Here is a 20,289-nt window from a genome sequence, read left to right as displayed (position 1 = left end):
AGTTCAAACAGTTAATTTTCAGCTTTACTTCTAGGGCTGAGCTTGTATATGATGTGTGTATTTTTCACAGCAAGAAATCAATATTTGCTCTCTTTGTTTTTAATGCGAAAAGGTCTGAACATGAGAGACATTCCCCAAACTGCCCATTTGTCAAGGGTGAGCACACTCAGAATGTACCTCTTTCAGTCACACTGGCAACAAGTCCAGCACAATTTCCCTGCACAGATGGCACTGACAGAATAGCCTGCTTTGGATCTGGAAGTTGCCCTCATTTTCTAGCTGCTGCGACAAAACGAGGAAAGATCTGCATATGGGATGTTTCCAAACTTATGAAGGTATGCAATATAAACAATCAGTTTTTATTAATTATTTACTTATTAAGCATGTTTTGATTCAAATCAATTACCTCTTCTGTTTTCTGTTGTTTCTCAGGTCCACTTAAAATTTGAAATCAATGCATATGATCCAGCTATTGTGCAGCAACTTATGTTATCAGGAGAACAGAGCTCAGGGGTTGACTCAAGGAGACCAACACTAGCATGGTTAGAAGATTCATCTAGCTGCTCAGATATACCAAAATTAGAAGGAGACAGGTATGCCAATCTACAAAATTAGAAATAAAAAATGCTGCTGTGTAAGTGGTAAATACCATTTAGTTGTTATGCTTTGTGAAACAAAAGATTGGTAAACTTTTTTTTCGTGGACATAATATTTTTAGTCACTATATGTCTGTACACAATTCAACATTTGAAAAACAGTAGTCTAAATTTCTATTTTTAAAGCCAGTTTCCTGCTATTCCAGTTTGTATACTCCTCTAGCAGAGACATTGCAGATCTCATTGCTGCCCTGTGCTAGTGTTTCAGAGGCAGGTTGAAAAGAGAAAGGAATATAAGTTTTGGATCAGTTTTTGGATTTTTATTTTAGTTATGAATTATCCATTTCAGACTTTGAAAGTAAAGGCTACTCATGGACTTCTGGAACACACTTTCCTCTGGTTGCTTTTCTGTAATTTCTGCTTATGTCATTCTGAAAACAAGTTATGTGGATGTGCTAGGAATTTATACTTCATTGTGTGCCTTTAATACATATGTACATAGTCTATAAACAATTAGACAGTGCTGTTCCAAGCTTTTGGATAAGCTAGAGAGTATGCCAGTCCTCAGAAAGAGTCACATGAGAAAAAATGGTATTCTTTCATTTATGCTTCTTGCAGTCTCTTACTGGGAACTCCTTTCTCATATTGCCAAAACTCAAACAAAAGAGTGAATAATTGTTGAAAAATTCAGGATGGAAGGTATTTGGGGAAGTCTTGCTATTTTTCTGAATGTTTCTTCTTAAACTTTAGTATTACAGAAATTAACAGTGCTGCTTCATGCACAGGAAAGTAAATCTTTGAGTTTAAGCTTGGTGAGATATCTACAGTACTGCAGAGAAAATATGAAGCTCTTCTGAAGAGAGTATGTAGAAACATGGGCAACATCAGCAGGTGGGGCCTAACAGCTGCCTGGACTTCTGCTGTAGCTTTAGGGCTGTGAACTCCTTAAGAATTAAAGAATTAAACCAATTTTAAGAGCTGGATGATTGAAGGATAGTGCAATCATACTGCTCAGAACTAAGACATTTTACTTCAAAGTATTGAATTCTCTCTGTCATGTTGTGAAGTTGATCAGGTTTGGACCAAAAAAGATCTGTTTCTTGGATGTGAGGACGAAGCATCCAGTTTGTTGAAATTTGAGAATCTGACTTGGTACTGTGAGTAGTTATACCTGAAGCTGCAAAGGCATTACTATTCTTCCTGTGTGTAAGGAGCCTCTAATAGGAAATAATTTCTTATATTGGAAAAGCCAGATGCATAAATTATTAATATATTCTTAGAATTACTAAATGGCCTATTTCTCTTCAAGAGGTTTCTTGAACAGAATCCGCTTTTATCAAAAAAATGATTAATCTGGTAGTATTTTTAGAAGCAGTACACTGGCTTTCATTTTAATTGCATTTATGTCTGAATTGTAGGAAATAAAATAGTAGAATGAGGCAAACAGAAAGCTGGTCTACTGTTTTGATAATGGAGGAAAAAAGTCTATGTTTTTAGTGTCTGTGATGAACTGATCAGTGGTTCTACAGTGCCAACTAAAAGGAATGTCCAGTTATAATAAACATTGTTTTTTTACTATTTTTAAAAATAAATTAAATATAACCATGGAGTTACTGTATACATGGTGTCATTCATGCATTTATTTTTTTTTTCAGTGATGACCTACTGGAGGATTCAGACAGTGAAGAGCATTCCAGATCAGAATCTGTGACAGGTAGGTTATATCTGACCTATGTAATAGTTTAGAGGTCAAAGGGGAAATTGTTCTTCTCAGGCTTTTAAAAAAGGTTTGTCAAAACCAATGATATTGAATTCACCATATTAGAAAAAAGGAAAAGGATTTACTTTGAAAGCAATGCTAGTATTTAAGTCACTGTTTGTGTGGTGGAGAGATTACATACAGGAGGAAAGAAAAACCCTACTTTGTTGGTTAATAAATGTCTTATTTGACAACAATCATTGCTTATCTTGCTGTCAATAAAGCACACAATTCGAGATAAAAGAACTTGCTTAGAACAGGAACAAATTACAGCTGTACAAAACCCTTTAAGTTCAGGGGATTGCCAGAAAGAGTTCCTATATCTTGATTGTTTCCGTGGGGGTATGCACTTCAATAAAGTACTTCTCTTCCTGAATAAGTATTTCATATGGAAGCAGAACAGTGCTGTGCTTGATGTTCTTGTGTCATTTTCTTAGAGGTTTAATCAGAAATTTTGATGGGGGGAGGATTGCATGTTTATTTCCCATAATCCAGTTTAAGTCTTTGAGTAAGGATGATCAAGTGGGGAAAAAAAAGAGCATGAGATGTAAAGATTTTTTTTTTTTTCAACAAACAGCAATATGTGCAATATTATTCCTTTTTTTTTTTAAGCATACGTATTATGTTCAACATTTTTGCTTTAAAGGGCATACATCACAAAAAGAAACTATGGAAGTCAGCCTTGATATAACAGCTCTCAGCGTTCTTCAGCAACCTGAAAAACTTCAGTGGGAAATCGTTGCAAATGTTCTGGAAGACACGGTTAAGGATCTAGAAGAACTTGGAGCAAATCCCTGTTTGGCCAACTGTAAGAGTGAAAAGATGAAGGAAAAACATCTAGAACAACACAACATTCCTTTTCCTTGTTTGTTAGCTGGAGGTCTATTAACATACAAATCACCTGCTACCTCTCCTGTTAGCAGTAACTCTCAGAGATCACTGGATGGTTTAAGTAGGACTCGAGGTGAGAGTGTCTCGGAACAGGGATCAACTGACAATGAATCCTGCACTAATTCAGAACTGAATTCCCCTCTAGTAAGGAGGACTTTGCCTGTATTGTTGCTATACAGCATTAAGGAATCTGATGAAAAAGCAGGAAAACTCTTTTCACAGATGAACAATATTATGAGTAAAAGTATACATGATGATGGTTTCACAGTTCCACAGATCATTGAAATGGAGCTGGACAGTCAGGAACAATTGCTGTTACAGGATCCCCCTGTGACTTACATTCAGCAGTTTGCAGATGCTGCAGCCAACCTAACATCTCCGGACTCGGACAAGTGGAGCTCCATGGTTCCCAAGCCTGGGACTTTGGTTCAGTGCCTGCGTCTGCCAAAGTTTGCAGAGGAGGAGAACCTGTGTGTAGATTCAATCACACCTTGTGCAGATGGAGTTCATCTGTTAGTAGGACTGCGGACTTGTCCTGTCGAATCTCTGAGTGCAATAAATCAAGTAGAGGCCTTGAATAATTTAAATAAATTAAACTCGGCACTATGTAATAGAAGGAAGGGGGAACTAGAATCAAGTCTCGCTGTAGTGAATGGCACGAGTATTGATGTGATCCAGCATGAGTCACCAGCAGATGTACCAACTCCTTTAATAATTCAGCCTGAACAGAGAAGTGTTAGTGGTGGATACCTAGTGCTTTATAAGATGAATTATGCCACTAGAGTAGTTACTCTAGAGGAGGAACCAGTAAAAATCCAGCATATCAAAGACCCCCAAGACACAATTACCTCAATGATTTTGCTCCCACCAGACATATTGGATAATCGAGAGGACGACTGTGAGGAGCCTGTAGAGGAAATACAATTAACTTCTAAAAATGGCAGTGGGAGAGAAAGAAGATCTGAGATCTCTACTCTTGGACACCTGGTAATAACTACTCAGGGAGGATATGTAAAAATATTAGATCTTTCGAACTTTGAAATTCTAGCCAAAGTGGAGCCACCTAAAAAAGAGGGCACTGAGGAACCAGATATGTTTGTCTCTGTGATATACTGTTCGGGCACAGACAGATTATGTGCATGCACCAAAGGTAAGACTATTCTTTAATTTTTTTTTTAATTATTGATTTTACTGTATTTGGATTATATTATAGAATTGAGAACCAAAATTTCAGAACAGTAGTAGGCAAATTTTATTGAATTTACATAGAGTTTAATTCTGGTCTAGGAAGCATAGACTTGAGTTAATTCCTCATCTTAAACGTAGATTTTCATCTCTAGAATGGCAAGAATTCTTGCATGTGTCCAATGTATTGGTAAATTTGGCCTTGTAGAAGCACAGATTTTCTTAAGTCCAAACCAAATAAAAGTAGTTCTTGTAAGTAATTATTTCTGTGCTAAAGAAATCGCATTTCTGAAAGATGTCTCCTATCTGTAATTGATGATATTCAAGAGGATAGAGAAGATAATGCTTTTATACCTTATTCCAGTGGTCATTTGTATCTTCATTCAGGTAGCATGCTGCTGGTTCTGCTTCAGCTTTTTGCAGTTGGGATTGTACTTTCCTGAGTGTGAGAGCCAGATTATCCATGCAGGATTATTAAATCTTTTTTTTCAAATGAACACAAGACATTTTGGGGAAGGAGGTGCGGGTAGGAGGGGAGTGTAACTCAAGTTCAGGCAACAAATAGAAGTCCCTAAACCACCACAGAACTCCCACTTCCCTTGTGTCACATTGGACCAGAGGAAACAGCTCTACCTGTCATCCGAGTTCCTCCACACATCAGTGTTTTATTAGTTCTCCTGCAGTTGAATGCAGCTCTGGTGGAAATGCTTAGGCTCTCAGAGGGGCTAAGCTGATGGGATGATTCATACATTGCAGATTAATTCCCACCAATATCACGTTGAACTTTCTCTCTACTAGAAGAATTTACATCGATACCTTTCCTTCTTTGGAAATCACACTGATGACACAGTCATCCTATGAGTAGTTGTTAAATCAAATTTACCTGTTATTTCCAACAGATAAAGTCAAGCTTAGTGTAAAAATCTCAGTTTTGTTAAGGGCTCCATGTTTATCATTTACCTACCAAGAGTTTTAGAAGTGGAGATTTTAGATTTGCTTATCAAATACGAATGAAAATATTGTATGTTAGCAACTAGTATTTATGTTTGCAGATTCCCAATGGTAACATTCATATTTACTAAATTGTTCTCTTTTCATAACTACTCTTGAAGAAATGTCTGTTAAACCGTTTCAGCTGTATTTAGTAATGCACGCTTCTTCCTGGTTAAGATGGAACTGAAAGGTTAATTGCCTTTGAAAACTGTTAGTATATCATATCCATGTCATAATGTTTTTATCTATACTTAGCTGATCAAACTGCAATCTCATTACAAAGAAATTCAAACCTTGCTAAGGTGTTTTTTTTATCTACAGCATTGTATTACTATTAATTTCTGTCTTGCATAAAATCTGTTTTGTCTTTCTTGATAAAAGTTAAAGGGCTTATTGTTACTGTGCATTGTACTTTCCCATCAGGTGTTATTGTGTATGGTAATTACATTCTTGTAGCATTTGCTATAATCTGAACCTGTTTTGGGACATGGAGTGTAAGATAACAGGTCTGTTGAGTTGGAAACATTTATTCTGTGTGTGTTGGAGTATTTGCCTCTGCCTAGACAACCACCATCTCTGTTACTGAGTGGAGGATACTTCATCTTCCTCATAACAGACAAGCACATCATTCTGCTTTTTCAGTAAATCTCTCTGAGTACTATAATATCCATCTAGCAATTTATAAATAGCTTTGTTGGGACTTCTTTTGTTCTTGCTGCCTTGAAGATGGCTGAGATTTGGGGTTTTTTTCTTCTGTAGTCCAGTATGCTACAGGTACTCCTCAGCCCACAAGTTTCCTATTTTGAATATAGTACTGTGATTACTTAAAAAAAAAATCCATTGATTATTCTTATCTCTTATATACACCCATTGCACCTCTGGTTGGAACTTCCATCTTCTGCTCTGCAATCGTATTAAAATGGACTTTGGAATTTGTTATTTTTATTGTATTAATGCTTTAGAAGCTTTCAATTTCTAGTCCTTATTTAACATTTCAATCACTTTTCCCAGTGTAATTTTTCTCACTTTCGAGAAATTAGGTCCCAAAGCCGTCATAAATATTTAGGGATCAATGTCCATTAGAAGTCTGGATTTCAGGATCTGGTGCTAGGTATGTTTGAAGCCTCAGAGTCAAAACATTTATGCTAAAATGTGAAGCTTTGTAAAGAATGACTTGGATCTGAAATGTTTATAAATAACTGTAAGGCATAAAATTCAGGAACACTAATAGAAAAAGCAAATCAAGAACCTCAACTATTAATATAACTTTTTTAATTCTGCATCCTGTCGTACATTTGAATACCTTCTTATACAGAACAGGTTTTGCATAATTTTTGTTGTCTTGAATCGTAATCACCCTTTAAACTTTCTGCCGTGAGTGCATAAAATTTCTTGCTTAGCTGCTAGGTGGATGAAGATGGGTTATTTTATTATTGATATTTTTTCTCAAATGCAGTTTTCCTAGGCTTCTTCCAAAATTCTTCCAAAATCACTTTGAGTTTTTAATCCACTAGGTTTATTGCCTCATATAAGATAGTGCCTGCAGTCCGACAGCATTAGGAAGATACGTATTGAAAGCAGAATAACAGTATTCATTGATGTATTCAATCCTTCTAGAAAGAACCTTGTAGTGCAAAGACATAAGTGAAAATGTTAAGTAGAAGTTTTGGAACATACACACATTGGAAATGCTTGGATGTTGTTGGAAAACTAATCAGGAATAAAAGCTAAGCAGTATATTCTTTCCTGTTTACTTGCTCGGATGGTGAGGGCAGGGAAAGAGGTACTTTAATACCTGAAAGTTTTGGATGCAGAAAAACCTTTCTTTTTTTCTCCTTCTCCTGCTACATCATAAAATTTTTCCATAGCTGTCTTTTAGATATGACTAAAAAGGAAGCTCTGTGTGGATGGGTATTTAGATTTGGAGTGGTTTAATGTAGAGGTGTTTCAGACCACCCAAATCTTCATTCGCAAAGCCTAGCCATGATGATGTTTTAGACCTGCATTTGATGTCATCCATCCCTGTGAGTCCCACTTCAAATTGTTACCTCTCGGTGTCAGCTTCAGGTACTTACCTGTTTCTGCAAGGATTACCTGGAGTTGACCTCTGGGAAGAAGTGTGCAAGTATATTCTTGGTTCCAGTTCTGTTAAACAAACATGGTGGACTTTATTCTCTTTGTATTTTGCTTTCTTCTCTTCTCCTCCCCTTGGTCAAGGTAGACTATAGTTAATATTCCTCTTAATAGTACTTTGTGTGCTATTGTATGGGGGTTTAAATGTTTTGTGTTATATAATATAAGACAGCTTATTTTATGCTTTTGTAATATTCAAAATGATAAGTACGAAATAAGTAATTTCTTCATTAACTATGCAGTAGGCATTGTTTTTGAGTAGGGATACAGCTGTAGGGTGGTCTTTTGATGATATTTAAAGCCTATTATCTGGTGCTTAAGAGGATCAGATATAGTTTCTTGTGGATGCATAAATTTCCAGAGATAGAGTTGTCACTGTCTTTCTGATATCTCAGTTTTCATCTTAACTTTTTTTTTTTAATTAGAGTCCGACTAAAAAATTACTTAAGAAGATGTTCCACAGCATATGTTCTACTTTTTTCCTTTGTTGAATTTGTTTTGGATCGCTTACTTACTTTAGCTGCTTAGCTGTGTTTATCATTCAGACAATTTTGTTGACCTCTGCTTTGCAATACAGAATTAGGTAAAAAAATGGACATATCTGAACCTATTTTAGTTCAGTATAAAGATGCAAATCTCTGCTTGTGTTTTGTTTTGAAATTTGTCCATGTTTGTGTTTCTGGGAGTATTTTTAAAAGATCATAAAGATGTGTCAATTTTCTGTCTTTCATTGCTCTTGATGTTCTCCCTTGTGAAGTATCTGCGCTCTCTGAAGAAATATTGAATAGGAAGCTGTGGTGGCATTTCAAACAAATGCTGTAAAAAGTGGAAATGTTCATGGTGTTCTGGTGAAGAAGGTACTTTCTGCACATACTGTCTGATTTGAGCAGGTGTTAAAATCTATACCATCTCTTTGAGTGCTCGAAGTCCTTCTAGTGAGTGAAGCATTGCTGGATTGTGCTCAGCTGACATTTTAAAATGTGTTACATTATAACATTTTAACGGTGTTAAATTATAACAAGAGTTTTTCTCGTCACTCCCCTTTGTTGGAAAAAGTATTTTTTTCAGGCTGGAGTTTGGTAGGTCAAAAGTGAGTCGTCTGTGCTGATACTTCTTATGGCATGCCTGCCAGAACTGAATGGCATTTTGATAGCTTTAAGAATTGATTCCTCCAAACCTTGTACCTTTCATTTACAGCGGATTGCTTGCTCTTGAGTTGTAAGTAGTGTACTAATTACACTCCGTAGCTTTTTTCTGATTTAGTTTGGATATCTTATTTGTGTCTTCCCTGTCATTAGGCTTTGTCAGCCTTGTCTACTGTGTATTTGAAGTTCAAGAATCAATTTAGTATTTTCAGTTTTCTACCTCCTTAGGCAATGGAGTCTAATAGGACTGGAGAGAGGTCAAGTTTTTACATATCAAAATTAGTGTTGGAAGTGATGCTGAAAGATCATCTTCAAGTCAGGATCAATTACGCTTACCCATTCAGCAGAAGAGTAGTGATCACCCTATTTTTGAGCATCTTCAGCATGGAGATTTAACAGCCTAGTCATGAAATTTCTTCTACTGCATGCTGTCCTTGATGATGATTTTCCCCCTAGTGTTTAGCCTATATCATCTTTGCTCATTGGAGTCATACTGATTGTATATTCATTAGGAACATGGCAAAAAGATTTCTTCAAAAAAAGAAGGGGAAGACAGAGTTTATTTAGATGCTGTTCTTTTGCAATCATTTATTTGCTCCAGCTGAGTATCTCCAATCCTTTTAAACTTTCCTTAGGTACTTTAAAAGAAAAGAAAAAAAATCCCCAACCCTTACTTACCCCTCCCAAAAGACCTGCTCAAGTCAGTCCACATGTTTCTTGATGAGATAGCCAAAACCAGGCACAGTAATCCTACAGATGTCTTTGAACAGAAGAATTCCTTAAGCAGCTCTGCAGTCTGTATGTACCATGTGCATGTGTACATAATGAAATATTTGCACTTTGGAGCAGGAAATTGAACCAGGTTTATCTTCTGACTCACAAGAGCCTCTTTTGCAGAACTGCTGGCTAGCTGATTTTTCTTCATCCCATAATAGCTCTTTTAGTTATTTCTTGCTAGGTGTAGTAACTTTCACTTGTCCCTGTTCAGTTGCATTCTATTTTTCCATAAGTTGGGATGAAATTTTATAGGTAAAATCTCCAAGAATAGTATAAATTGTGTTGGAGTGAGGTTTTGGGGTAGCTCTCTTGATGACATTTTTCAAGCGTTCTAACTTGCACATTTAGAACTAACCCGTCCTCTACAGCCCAGTGTCAAGAGAAGTAGGGGACTGTAAGTTGTCTAGTGCATAGTTTCCTGTGATATGGCTTTGTTTTCCAATTCCTTTTAACTATTTGGATATTGTTTAACTATGTCCTTCAGTTGTGATTTGCTGATGATGATTGTGTCGTTCTTCCAGACTCCTTCCAGAGTGCAGGATACATTCAGGATACTGAACATCTCACCAGATTGGCTTAGACTGTGGTGGCCTAGTCTCTGACATGTAGTCTAGCTTGTGCCAGTGCTGCTTTCCTGGAACCAGTAACTGGTTTGCCAGAAGGAAGCTTGTAGTTTATTTGAATGGATTTATGATTCTTATGTTCTGTTTGTATTACCCACCAAGTTCTTGAGTCCATGCAAATTGCAGATTTTAAATACACTTCAGAATTAAATTACCAATGTTTTGATTTTGTTACCTGGTTTTTGAGGGAAATATTATGGTGCTGGTTTTCAATTTGTCTCCTTTGTGATAACTGAGTAAGTCAGTGTCAGCTTTGGGAGCTGGGATTTCTTTAGCCTGCAGAAGAGGAGGCTCAAAGAGGACCTTATTATTCTCTACAAGTACCTGAAAGGAGGGGAGGTTGTTGTCAGGTGGGGATTGGCCTCTTCTTCCAATTAACAAATGATAGAACAAGAGCACATGGCCTCAAGTTGCTCCTGGGGAGGTTTAGCTAGGATATTAGGAAAATTTCTTCAGAGAAGGGGTTATCAAGCACTGAAACAGGCTGCCCAGGGAAGTGGTTGAGTACTTTTAAATACCCTGGAGGTATTTAAAAGACTGTAGATGTCATGCCTAGGGACATGGTTTAGTGGTAGACTTGGTAGTGCTGGGTTAATGGTTGCGCTTAATGATCTTGGTGGTCTTTTCCAGCCTAAATGGTTCTATGACTTCTCTGTAAATGACAGAATTCATCTATGTGTATCTGTAGTGGTGAATAATGGGCAACCTCCTTGAATGATTTCAAAATTCCATCACTACATTGTGTCCATTGAAAAGTTTGGACTTGCTCTTTTGTCTGTTGACCTGATCAGTGCTGGTAGTTCCAGGTTTGATGAAATAATTTGAAGAGCCTCTTAGGAGAATTCAGAGAAATTAGTTGATTTTTCAGTTTTCAAATATCAAACTTTAAAAGGAAATTTATGTAACCTGTACGAATGAGGTAGTGTAGGCCTTTACTTCAATGATGGAATATTTCTCTTTGTAAACATATTTTGGATTATGGAAAGTGACATAATGGTTATGAATTGTGGTCTCTATTGAGGTTTCCTGTGTTAATTACCTTTTAAAATGCCTCCCCCCAACGTCTTACCTTTAATGCAGTTCACAACTGCAGTATTTTTGAAGTTCTGGTTTGCATTTGCCCTGAAAAAAAATTGTAGTGATAAAGCAAAATGAGTGTTCCTGTATAATCTTACTGGTTTCAGGTCCTGCATAGTTGCTGTTGTAATTGCATAGCAGTTCAACTGCAAGCCAGCCTTGTGAATCGAGTTTAGCTTTATGCCTGTCTAAACCTTCTTCTTTTGTTGTCTGTGATGATTTTAGGTGGAGAACTTCATTTCCTTCAGATTGGAGGGACCTGTGATGACATAGATGAAGCCGATATACTTGTAGATGGATCCCTTTCCAAAAGCACAGAACAGTCATCAGAAGGCACCAAACCCTTATCTAATCCTTCTAGTCCAGGCATTACAGGTAAATTTCACATGTGTGAATGTACCATGAGTAAAAAAACTTCTGTAATTTTTGGAAGTTGCATATTTTCAATTATTTAGTAGCATGCTGCTTTATAATTTTTTTGCTGCCCACAGTTGGAGTTCTCTAGTTGCTGTCACTGATTATGTACAAGCATAATATTTCAGCAGTTCCTTCTATGTAGTTGACTGTTTTTCTAATCTCTACATGTGATTTTAAGTGTGGCAGACAGTGAGAAACAGGTAGTTGTGCAGTGATTGAGATTCCCACATAGTTTAAATAGACTTGAGAACTTTGTTCGGAATTAAAATCATGTCTTTATTATGTAAAGTTGCCTTAAAGTTTCATACAGAAGCTGTACAGGTCTACTTAATAAAACTGTACAAGGCATGTATTTAACAGGTACTGTTGCACACAGTGGAATTGATACTTTCTGTACATCAGGCAGTGTAGTTGCTGTAGATAAATTAAGCTTACAATGTGAACTCTTGGATTTTTGTTTTTAGTAGTTTGCCTGGGTTGAGCTCAAATTCTTCTGTCCTTTACTTATTAGTTTCCTTCCTCAACAGGTTCTCCACCCTTGGACAGCAAGAAATAATTATTTTGAATTGTCCAAATTCTGTTTTTACCCTAAACATCCTGTTTAAGTGTTCTCTTTACTGAGGTTCTCATATACTGACCTGCAACAATCTGCTGCTTTTTGTAGTCTCCCAGCCCACTAAGGTTAAATAAGTAGTTGAGCAAGAGGGTTGTTCCTTTTGTGGGCAAGCAGAAGGGGAGAAATGTGAGGGACTCTTCCTGTCTGTCAGGGAGAACAGTGAGTTTGCAGGTTATGGGAGCTCCTGTGTGGGCCTCTCAGTCTTTTCTCAGCGCTCATCAAAGATGCTTCAGTGTAGATCAGTTGCTACTAAAACTTAACAACAAATCTAATTTTGCTGGTTTAGCCTGAGGAAGATTTGAGTCGTGCTGAGGTTTTTAAAGGGTGTATATACATATATATTCTTGTTTTGAGTTTATAAAGGGAATTGTTTATGAGAGACCTGTAAAACTATTATTATTTTGATTTTATTTTAACCTGCGGTTGTTGAAGATAGAGAAAGAAAGCATAATTGTTTTAGTTGGATTGGAGTTTGGAAATTTTGGTCATGTCTGTTGGGACAGAAATAGGGATACACTGGGAATAGATTACCTAGAATATAAAATACAAAAATTAAACAATATAAAGCATGAGGCTAAAACAGTGATACAATGGAAATAAACCATTCATGTAGCTATGACTGTTTCAGAGAAATTATGTTAATTTTGCGTGTACATGTGTGTGATGAGGGGTGTCTTTGCCTGCAGCTGCAGAGGACAAAAAAAGGTGGGAGAGGACTGACTGGAAGTACAGGGACCATTTTGGATCATGGCATCTTTGTTGTCAACAGGCTACTTGCTGTGTTTCTCCCAAAACCTCTGCTTGCTGTCAGCCTTCTGACACTTTTAGTTCTGTTATTCTGTGTTTGTGTAATCCCAATTTTATTCTGCAAGAGTCGATCAAAAGAGGGAAGGAAAAGATGCTTTTTGTCATAAGATTTTTTCTAAGCAGCATTACAGCAGTTGCTTTGAGGACTGAATTTCTCCAGTTCCTCCCCTTTTTCACCAAAGAAGCCACTCCTGAAGTTTGAAAATCTCTAGGAAATAAACTGTTGTATGTATATGAGCAAAAAAGGTCCGTGACTTTCTTCTGCACCCTTCTTTTGCTAATGGTGAATAAAGCAAAAAAGAGAATATAAATATCAAGGAAATAGATGTGCTTCAATGGATGCATTCCCTGTACAGTAGCTTATTAGCAGATTTCAGTGACTTCCAATCAAGTGGTAACTTTGACTATCCTAATGAATCAAGTAGCTGATCATTACTGTTTAAATTCTGCCAGTACTGTAGAGGGGATTTTTTTCCCTTTTTTTATCTCTTTCTCATCCAGCCTTCAGCATAGGCTTGAATATGGCTTATTGGAACAAGAAATTGATTTATTTATGCATAGATTTCAAAGTAGCTGTAGCTTTAAATTGTCCACAAGCTGCAGGTCCTCCTTTAAATAGTCGTATAATTCAGACAGTCTAGTGTTGCTTGATCTTGGTCTGTAATGCTTTCCAAAGAGTAATGATCAGATAAATTGAGAACTATTTTGTTGTGCCATCAAACTGAACCACTAAAAGCTGTGAGAGTAGCTTAATAGTCATAGGAAGCCAGTGCTAAAATGAGGAGACTGGGTGGGAATTGTGGAAACGAAATGGTGTTTGCAGAGCTCTTAGCCAAACTATCCAGGTTAAGGATACTAAAGTCAATAATACAGGATTCTCAGCATATATGTGAATGATTGCCAGGACTTTGCCAACATCTTCTGAGTCATTGTCTGTATGATTATGATGAGCCTTTGTCCCCAACATTTATAACATCAGTGTTAATTCCCTTTTAGTCTTAAATACTATACAGTAGAAAAAAACATTTTCTTCCACTTTTGTCCTAGCATGTTATTCAGACAGAGACACAACTCAACAGAGGTTTCTGGGTTTCTCTTTGAGGAGATGAACTCCTGCAACAAGCAGAAGCTTTTGCCCATATGGTGTTCCTATATATTGTGGGCTTTGTTTGTGTGTTTATTTTTCTCTATTATTGGCATTCTAGAATGCATTTGTTAAATTTTATATTCTAGCCTGAATTTACAACTTAGATGCATTTTAAATTGTATTGTTTTAGAAGGAATTAAGTTAATATTTCTGTTTTACTAATAGAAATATACTAATTTTAGATTGGTGTTTCCTTCTAAGGAGCAGAGTTTTTTGTGGTGAAATGACCTAAAATAATGCTTTTTTTTTTTTTTTAAGTGAATTGAAAAAGAATATTGGTTTTCCTGACTAGTTTAAAACCTGTTTTCAAGTTTGCTGTTAGAACCAACTTGCTGTAACATTCTATTAGAATATAATAAAAGTATTATAATTTTTCAAAAGAAGTCAAGCATACTTGGCAACACGGGAAAGTTAAGTCCTTCATTTTTCAATTTTAGGGGTTGATACCACATGTATGTGGTTGCTCTGAATACTTTGAATTTGTATTTGTATCTGTTGGAGAGGGAAGGAGAATGAAGCAGGAAAAATCCAGTCTAGTCAAAGATAGAATTGTTGTACAGTTTAAGCAATGATCTCACTTCTCATTGCAGTGTCATCCAGCTAATGAGGTTCACATTTGGCAGTTAAAATAATGAAGGTCTCTGCCCTATTATTGAAATTCAATTTTTAAAGCACTTCTAATTTCTTCAGCATTTTCCTGCCTCTTAGATTGACGATTAGAAATTATTGTAGTTGCAATGACTGGGTGTCTCACCTGGAGCTCAACCTGGCTTGCTTTACAAGACAGTCTCTAGGTTCAGACTTCACTGGGAGGGTGGTATTTGTGTATTATTATCCCCTCAGCCAGGGTGGTGAAAGTAGTAGTCAGGTAGCAAACTTTCTCCTTTTGAAAAATATAATTTCTTTACAAGTAAGAGATTTTCTTCAAAATGCATTTTTAAGAGAAAATGCTCAAAATACAAGAAAATTTATATTGTGCATATCTTATTTTCCCTTTGTTTGTTTTTTGTTGTTGTGGTGGTGGTGGCTTTTTTATTTTTTCTTGGGGTTTTTTGTTTGTTTGTTTTATGGTTTTGGGGTTTTTTGTTTGGCTGGGGTTTTTTTTGTTTGTTTGGGGTTTTGGGGGGGGGTTTGGTCTTTGTCAGAAAATCTGATTATTTTTAGAGTTTCTTTGTGATTTCTTTAGGTGTTTGGCTTCCTGGGATATTTCAGTTTTCAGTACTTCAATTAATATCCTTGTTTCCTCAGTGCAAGGCTTCAATATGAAGACAAGAAGGCAGTATAATTGTCTAGGCCCAGTGCATTACATTTAAGTGCATCACCTAAAGCATGTTTGTTTTTCACTTACCCCTCTTTTAAGCTAAATTGGGAACCTTTCACAACATTCTAGTAATTCACCATAAAACAAGTCTGTATTGATAAACAAGTACCAAAGTGATGTCTTAAACAGTGATAAAAATGTCACAATTACGGAGTAATTCTGTATGTCTGCTTTCATGAAATATAAAACTTTTTTTTAATCTGAGTCAATAGAGATATTAAAAAAAAAAATGTTTATTCAGCTTTACATCTTCAAAGTGTAGCTGGCTAATTACTTACGGCTGATGATTCTGGTTAAATCCCAGACAGCATGCTCAGAGCTTTCAGTACTTAGAAAATTTATTCCAAATGAACTGCCTTCAAAGGATAATGGCTTCAAGGCTAGGGTTTTTTGGTTGCTTTGTTTGGGTGTTTTTATTTGTTTAGGGTGGTGCTTTTTTGTGTGTGTTTTTTATTATTATTATTTTTTAACTGAAAAACCTTCATATAACATGTAGTTCTTTGTATCTGTAGCAGTTTGGATATATTTCAAACTGTTCATAGGATGTTCTTGGGGAAAAAAAAAAAAGAAATCTGCACAGTAATTACTGTATGTTCTGTAATTATTCAGGAGTTGATCTTTTGGTGGACCAGCCATTTTCCCTTGAAACACTGACATCCCTGGTGGAACTGACCCGTTTTGAGACCTTGACACCACGGTTTTCAGCCACTGTCCCTCCCTGTTGGGTAGAAGTCCAGCAAGAGCAGCAGCAAAGGCGGCACCCTCAGCATCTGCACCAGCAGCACCACGGGGATGCAGCTCAGCACACTCGAACCTGGAAGCTACAGACAGACAGGTAAGGAGGGTAACAGCCCAGAAGGAATTGTGTGCATTGCTCAACTAGTTCATATAGCTGTACAGTCACAAATTTCATGCAATTTAATTGTTCTTAACTAGTGTGCAAGTTTAAGAACGTGTAATTTTAAAGATGATAATCCCTACTTGGTAGTTTGCATTACAGGTCTTTATGAGATTGCCAGAGTTGTTTTAGTGGACCTTGAAACAAATTGAAACATCAGGTTTTGAATTGGGGTATTTTAGTTTGCCAGATGTGGCCATTTCATTGTGTAATTAGACAAGCACACTTGCCAGAGTTACAGATATTCTTGATATATTCTTTAAAAGTCTGATTCACCCTTCTTATGCGTATACATGTTCTTAATATATTTTTTTAATCAGAAAACGGTGCCAGTATGACTAATTAGTTGTCCTAAATTAAATGGTATTGTAATTTATTTTAAAATATGAAGATAGAATCTAGATTTATGTCTGTTCATGTGAAGTTAAATCTTTATATGATACATTTACTTAAGCCACTACAGTGCCCTAGTTGTGCTACAATTTAGGTAGTATTTTCGTTGAAATGAACTGCACCAGCATGATATATGTAGTAGTACTTAGTTTTTAACACACAATGTGAGAACTTGAAATTCCTCTGAGATCCTAAATACAAGTACAGCAGTGTTGCAGTCTCCTTTGAAGAGTTGCTTAAAACCTACCGGAAGTAGCTTTGCATAGGTTTTGTGAAAAATGCATGGAGAAACAAAACATAGGTATAAGTTTTATTGTGTGTTTTATGAAGGGATGTGCTTAAGACACTACAAAGATCTTTTAGGTCAGGCTGTTACACATCTGTTCCACTGATATGTAAGATTTGGAAAGGCCATACAGTGGAAACAATGAAATGACCAAAGGGAGCTAGAGATCATACATGGGGCAGAAAAAGCATGTTGTGGAAACAAGTGATAGCTGGCATGTGATAATGAAGTATTCCAGGTGGGAAAACAGGTAATAGTTGCAGGCATTGTCAGGGCTGACACCTAACAGGAGCTGAACTTGCTTTAATTAAATATTCATAAGCTGTGGTTAAAAACTTGCAGTGCATTATAGGTTTTAAAACCTTTTTTTATCTTGTGGTTTAGCTTTGTGTAAGTAAAATATTCTGTATGGAACAAGTGGAAAGGAGATGGTTCCTTGGAAAATAACTTCTAGTTAAAACAATTGATTATCCAAGTGTGCTCAGCAGCAGTTGAAAAGTAAAAGGCTACCAATATGAAGATACAGGGAAGCAAACAGTGAAGGTGATTGCTGTTAATTGGAAGGTGATAAGCGGAAAATTGGCTTATGAATATTGTTTCATTAAAGAAAAAGAAGTATGCCTGCTGCCAAGTAAAGCAAGGTTGTAAAGAGGTAAAGTTAAAAGTTTTGGGTTAGTACTGGAAATCTATGACAGCTGCTAAATGACTCACGATGAAAATTATTAGAGTTCCTTTGTTCTTAGGGTAGAAGCTTAAGATTGAAAGCAATGTTAACTCTTAATTAAAAGTTATCTGGGAAGAAACTTTTTGATTTCTGGATTATTTTGTTGGTCGTTAATATGAGGTTCCTTTTATCTCCTCTTTGAGTGCCTCATACTGATACCTATCAAGATGTGGGATTACAGGGTTAGATGGATGAGTAATGCAATTTGATATGGTGATTCTTTTGTTTCTCAAACAGATAGAAATGTGTTTTAGGGAATGGCATTTAGGGAATGGCATTATATTATACTCCTGCTCTTTCAATCCTACTTTGTTTTTTATAAAAGACTGTGTAACAAAGAAAACAGAAAAGCAGACTGTGGTTTACCTTGTGAATTATCTAAATATCAGTGCTGTCCCCTCAGTGGTATTCAACTGAAATGTTGAATGGGACTAATTCTTTTAAAAGAGATAGATGAATTCCTAATGTGCATGGATAAAACAGTGACGTCTGAGTTTCCTGGCTTTTTCTCAAATTTATGTAGGATGTATTTTATGTATTCATTTTATGGAGGCATATTTGAAAATATGTGAAAGAAGAAAGAGCTATGTACTGATGTTCTGTCCAGTGTTTAAACTCTGAAAGTGGCTCTGCAGTTCAAAGTTGAGTTGTAGCGGAAGAGCAGATGATGAGACGTTTTAGAAAAGGAATGAATAAGTGCATTGGAAAATATTTTGTAGATGGGAGAATGATGGTATATTAGAATACAGTATGGATTGTATGTTCTTCTTTAGGAAAATGCTATAGATGTAGAAAGGTGTCAAAGGTGAGAAGAGTTCCTAAAAGACCTTGCATTAGATTGTGATAGAAAAGTGATACTTAGGGTGGATATACTCAAATATTGAGGAAAATAATAAGGAGTAAATTTTTTTTTTTTTACTACTTTGAAACTTTGCACGTGAATAAACAGGATGCACTTAGGGGAAATTGAAAAAAAAACACTTTAAAGGGTATTTTTTTATCTAATCACAGAATCAGATTGTAAAGTTTATTGCCACAGGTATAAGATCTCTTTACTGTTGGATTAGTGGAAGATCTTCATGGAGGTTTGTTATTCCATACATGCCTATTGAGCATCTGCTGCTCAGTTCTGTCAGAAATAGATTTCTGGAGCAGACATATAACAGTTGTAATTCACTATGCAACACACACTACCAAAGATTACTGCAGACAGAGTGATTTGTTATTAATTTCTGGGTTTGTACTAGATCTTTAACTAAAACTGGATGAGCAGAATACTACTTAGTCTTTCAGAAGTCTGGCTCCTTTGAATGTCTCATTTAGTCCATGCTTTGCATGACATGAAAAACCACCCCCAAACCTCTACCTGTTTTGCACTGGAGTATATATTCTCCAAGCCAGAGGAAAGGCACTAGTGATTCTAAGTATTTAGGGTTACAGTTGCTTACAGAGGTTTTAGAGGTTTTTTTCCCCAGAGCCATAGGATAAATTTCCATTTTATTTTGTTTACCTGTGTTACTGTACAGTTAGCTGAAAATTCTTCACTGTTGCTTCTTAAATCATAACCACAAGCTGCCTTCTGTCCATCTTTCTTCCCAAAATCACTGCTTTTCTGTGCTGCTTGCTCTGGAAAGCAACATTACTTTTACCTGATATGTGCCTGAGGGAGATCTGGCCTTCAGGGATATTACTATAAAGAATTAAATACAGTTGCACCATTCCTTAATCTATTTTCAAATGGTTTTCTGTATAATACTCGATGTAGAACATATTATTTGATTTAAAATACCTTTTTGTGATTTAGATGTTAGAAAGATATCTCAAAAATATTTATAGCAGCAAACTCAATTTCTTAGTGTTCTCAGTTATACAACTGAATATGCACAGTCTATCAGTTACATTTAAAAAATATTTATTGCTAACTTGAGAGGATCAGGAAGTTCAGTATTTTAAAAAATGTATACAAACAGAACAATTGACAGGTGGTTAGTTTTATTTTAATTACTCTGTGATTTGAACTACCTTTTGAACCTTAGTGTGTAAAATTATGGAATGGATTATTGAGGGGTACTTATTATCTCAAGTTTACACTTTCAGTGTAAACCAAACTTGTCTTCAAAACAAAAATGTGACTTACTAAAAGAAAGCTGTGCCCATTTTGCACAGCACAGGTTTCTGAGTGTGCATCTGGTAAGAAGCACTTTTCATCCTGTATGAATTATCAAATGTGTTCTAAAAATAATTTGAAACTAGTGTTTTGAGTCTCTGGATGTGGCTTTTGTACTATTGGACAGTGACATTGGCAAGTGTTAAACAACATCAAGGGCAGCTTAAAAGAGATTGCAAGGTAGGTACTTAAGATTGTGCTTTCATACACTTCACTGATTGGTAGTACACTTCACTTTTTTAATGTTGTATTTGGAGGTTTTTTCTCATACTTTTTTTTCATGGAAACCATGGAAACTGTTATTTATAGTAATATGAAGAGGGTGCTGCAATGA

The 20,289-nt window shown here is 36.1% G+C and overlaps 1 protein-coding gene across 7 annotated transcripts in view; it reads left to right on the top strand.

Annotated features, from left to right (window-relative positions):
• The window catches only part of BIRC6 (baculoviral IAP repeat containing 6), a 170,976-nt gene that overhangs the window by 22,906 nt on the left and 127,781 nt on the right, over positions 1 to 20,289 (top strand). For all 7 annotated transcript variants that reach the window (XM_064648546.1, XM_064648544.1, XM_064648542.1 and 4 more), the window contains exons 7-12: positions 113 to 335; positions 433 to 593; positions 2,252 to 2,310; positions 3,002 to 4,396; positions 11,405 to 11,554; positions 16,097 to 16,322. In XM_064648546.1, coding sequence (XP_064504616.1) covers positions 113 to 335; positions 433 to 593; positions 2,252 to 2,310; positions 3,002 to 4,396; positions 11,405 to 11,554; positions 16,097 to 16,322 — 2,214 coding nt within the window. The remainder of the gene's footprint in view (positions 1 to 112; positions 336 to 432; positions 594 to 2,251; positions 2,311 to 3,001; positions 4,397 to 11,404; positions 11,555 to 16,096; positions 16,323 to 20,289) is intronic.

The sequence above is a fragment of the Pseudopipra pipra genome, chromosome 3 (genome assembly GCF_036250125.1).
Source record: "Pseudopipra pipra isolate bDixPip1 chromosome 3, bDixPip1.hap1, whole genome shotgun sequence".
Lineage (NCBI taxonomy): Eukaryota > Metazoa > Chordata > Aves > Passeriformes > Pipridae > Pseudopipra > Pseudopipra pipra.
The sequence above is the reverse complement of the archived record's forward strand: the minus strand, read 5'-3'. Positions and strand labels throughout refer to the sequence as shown.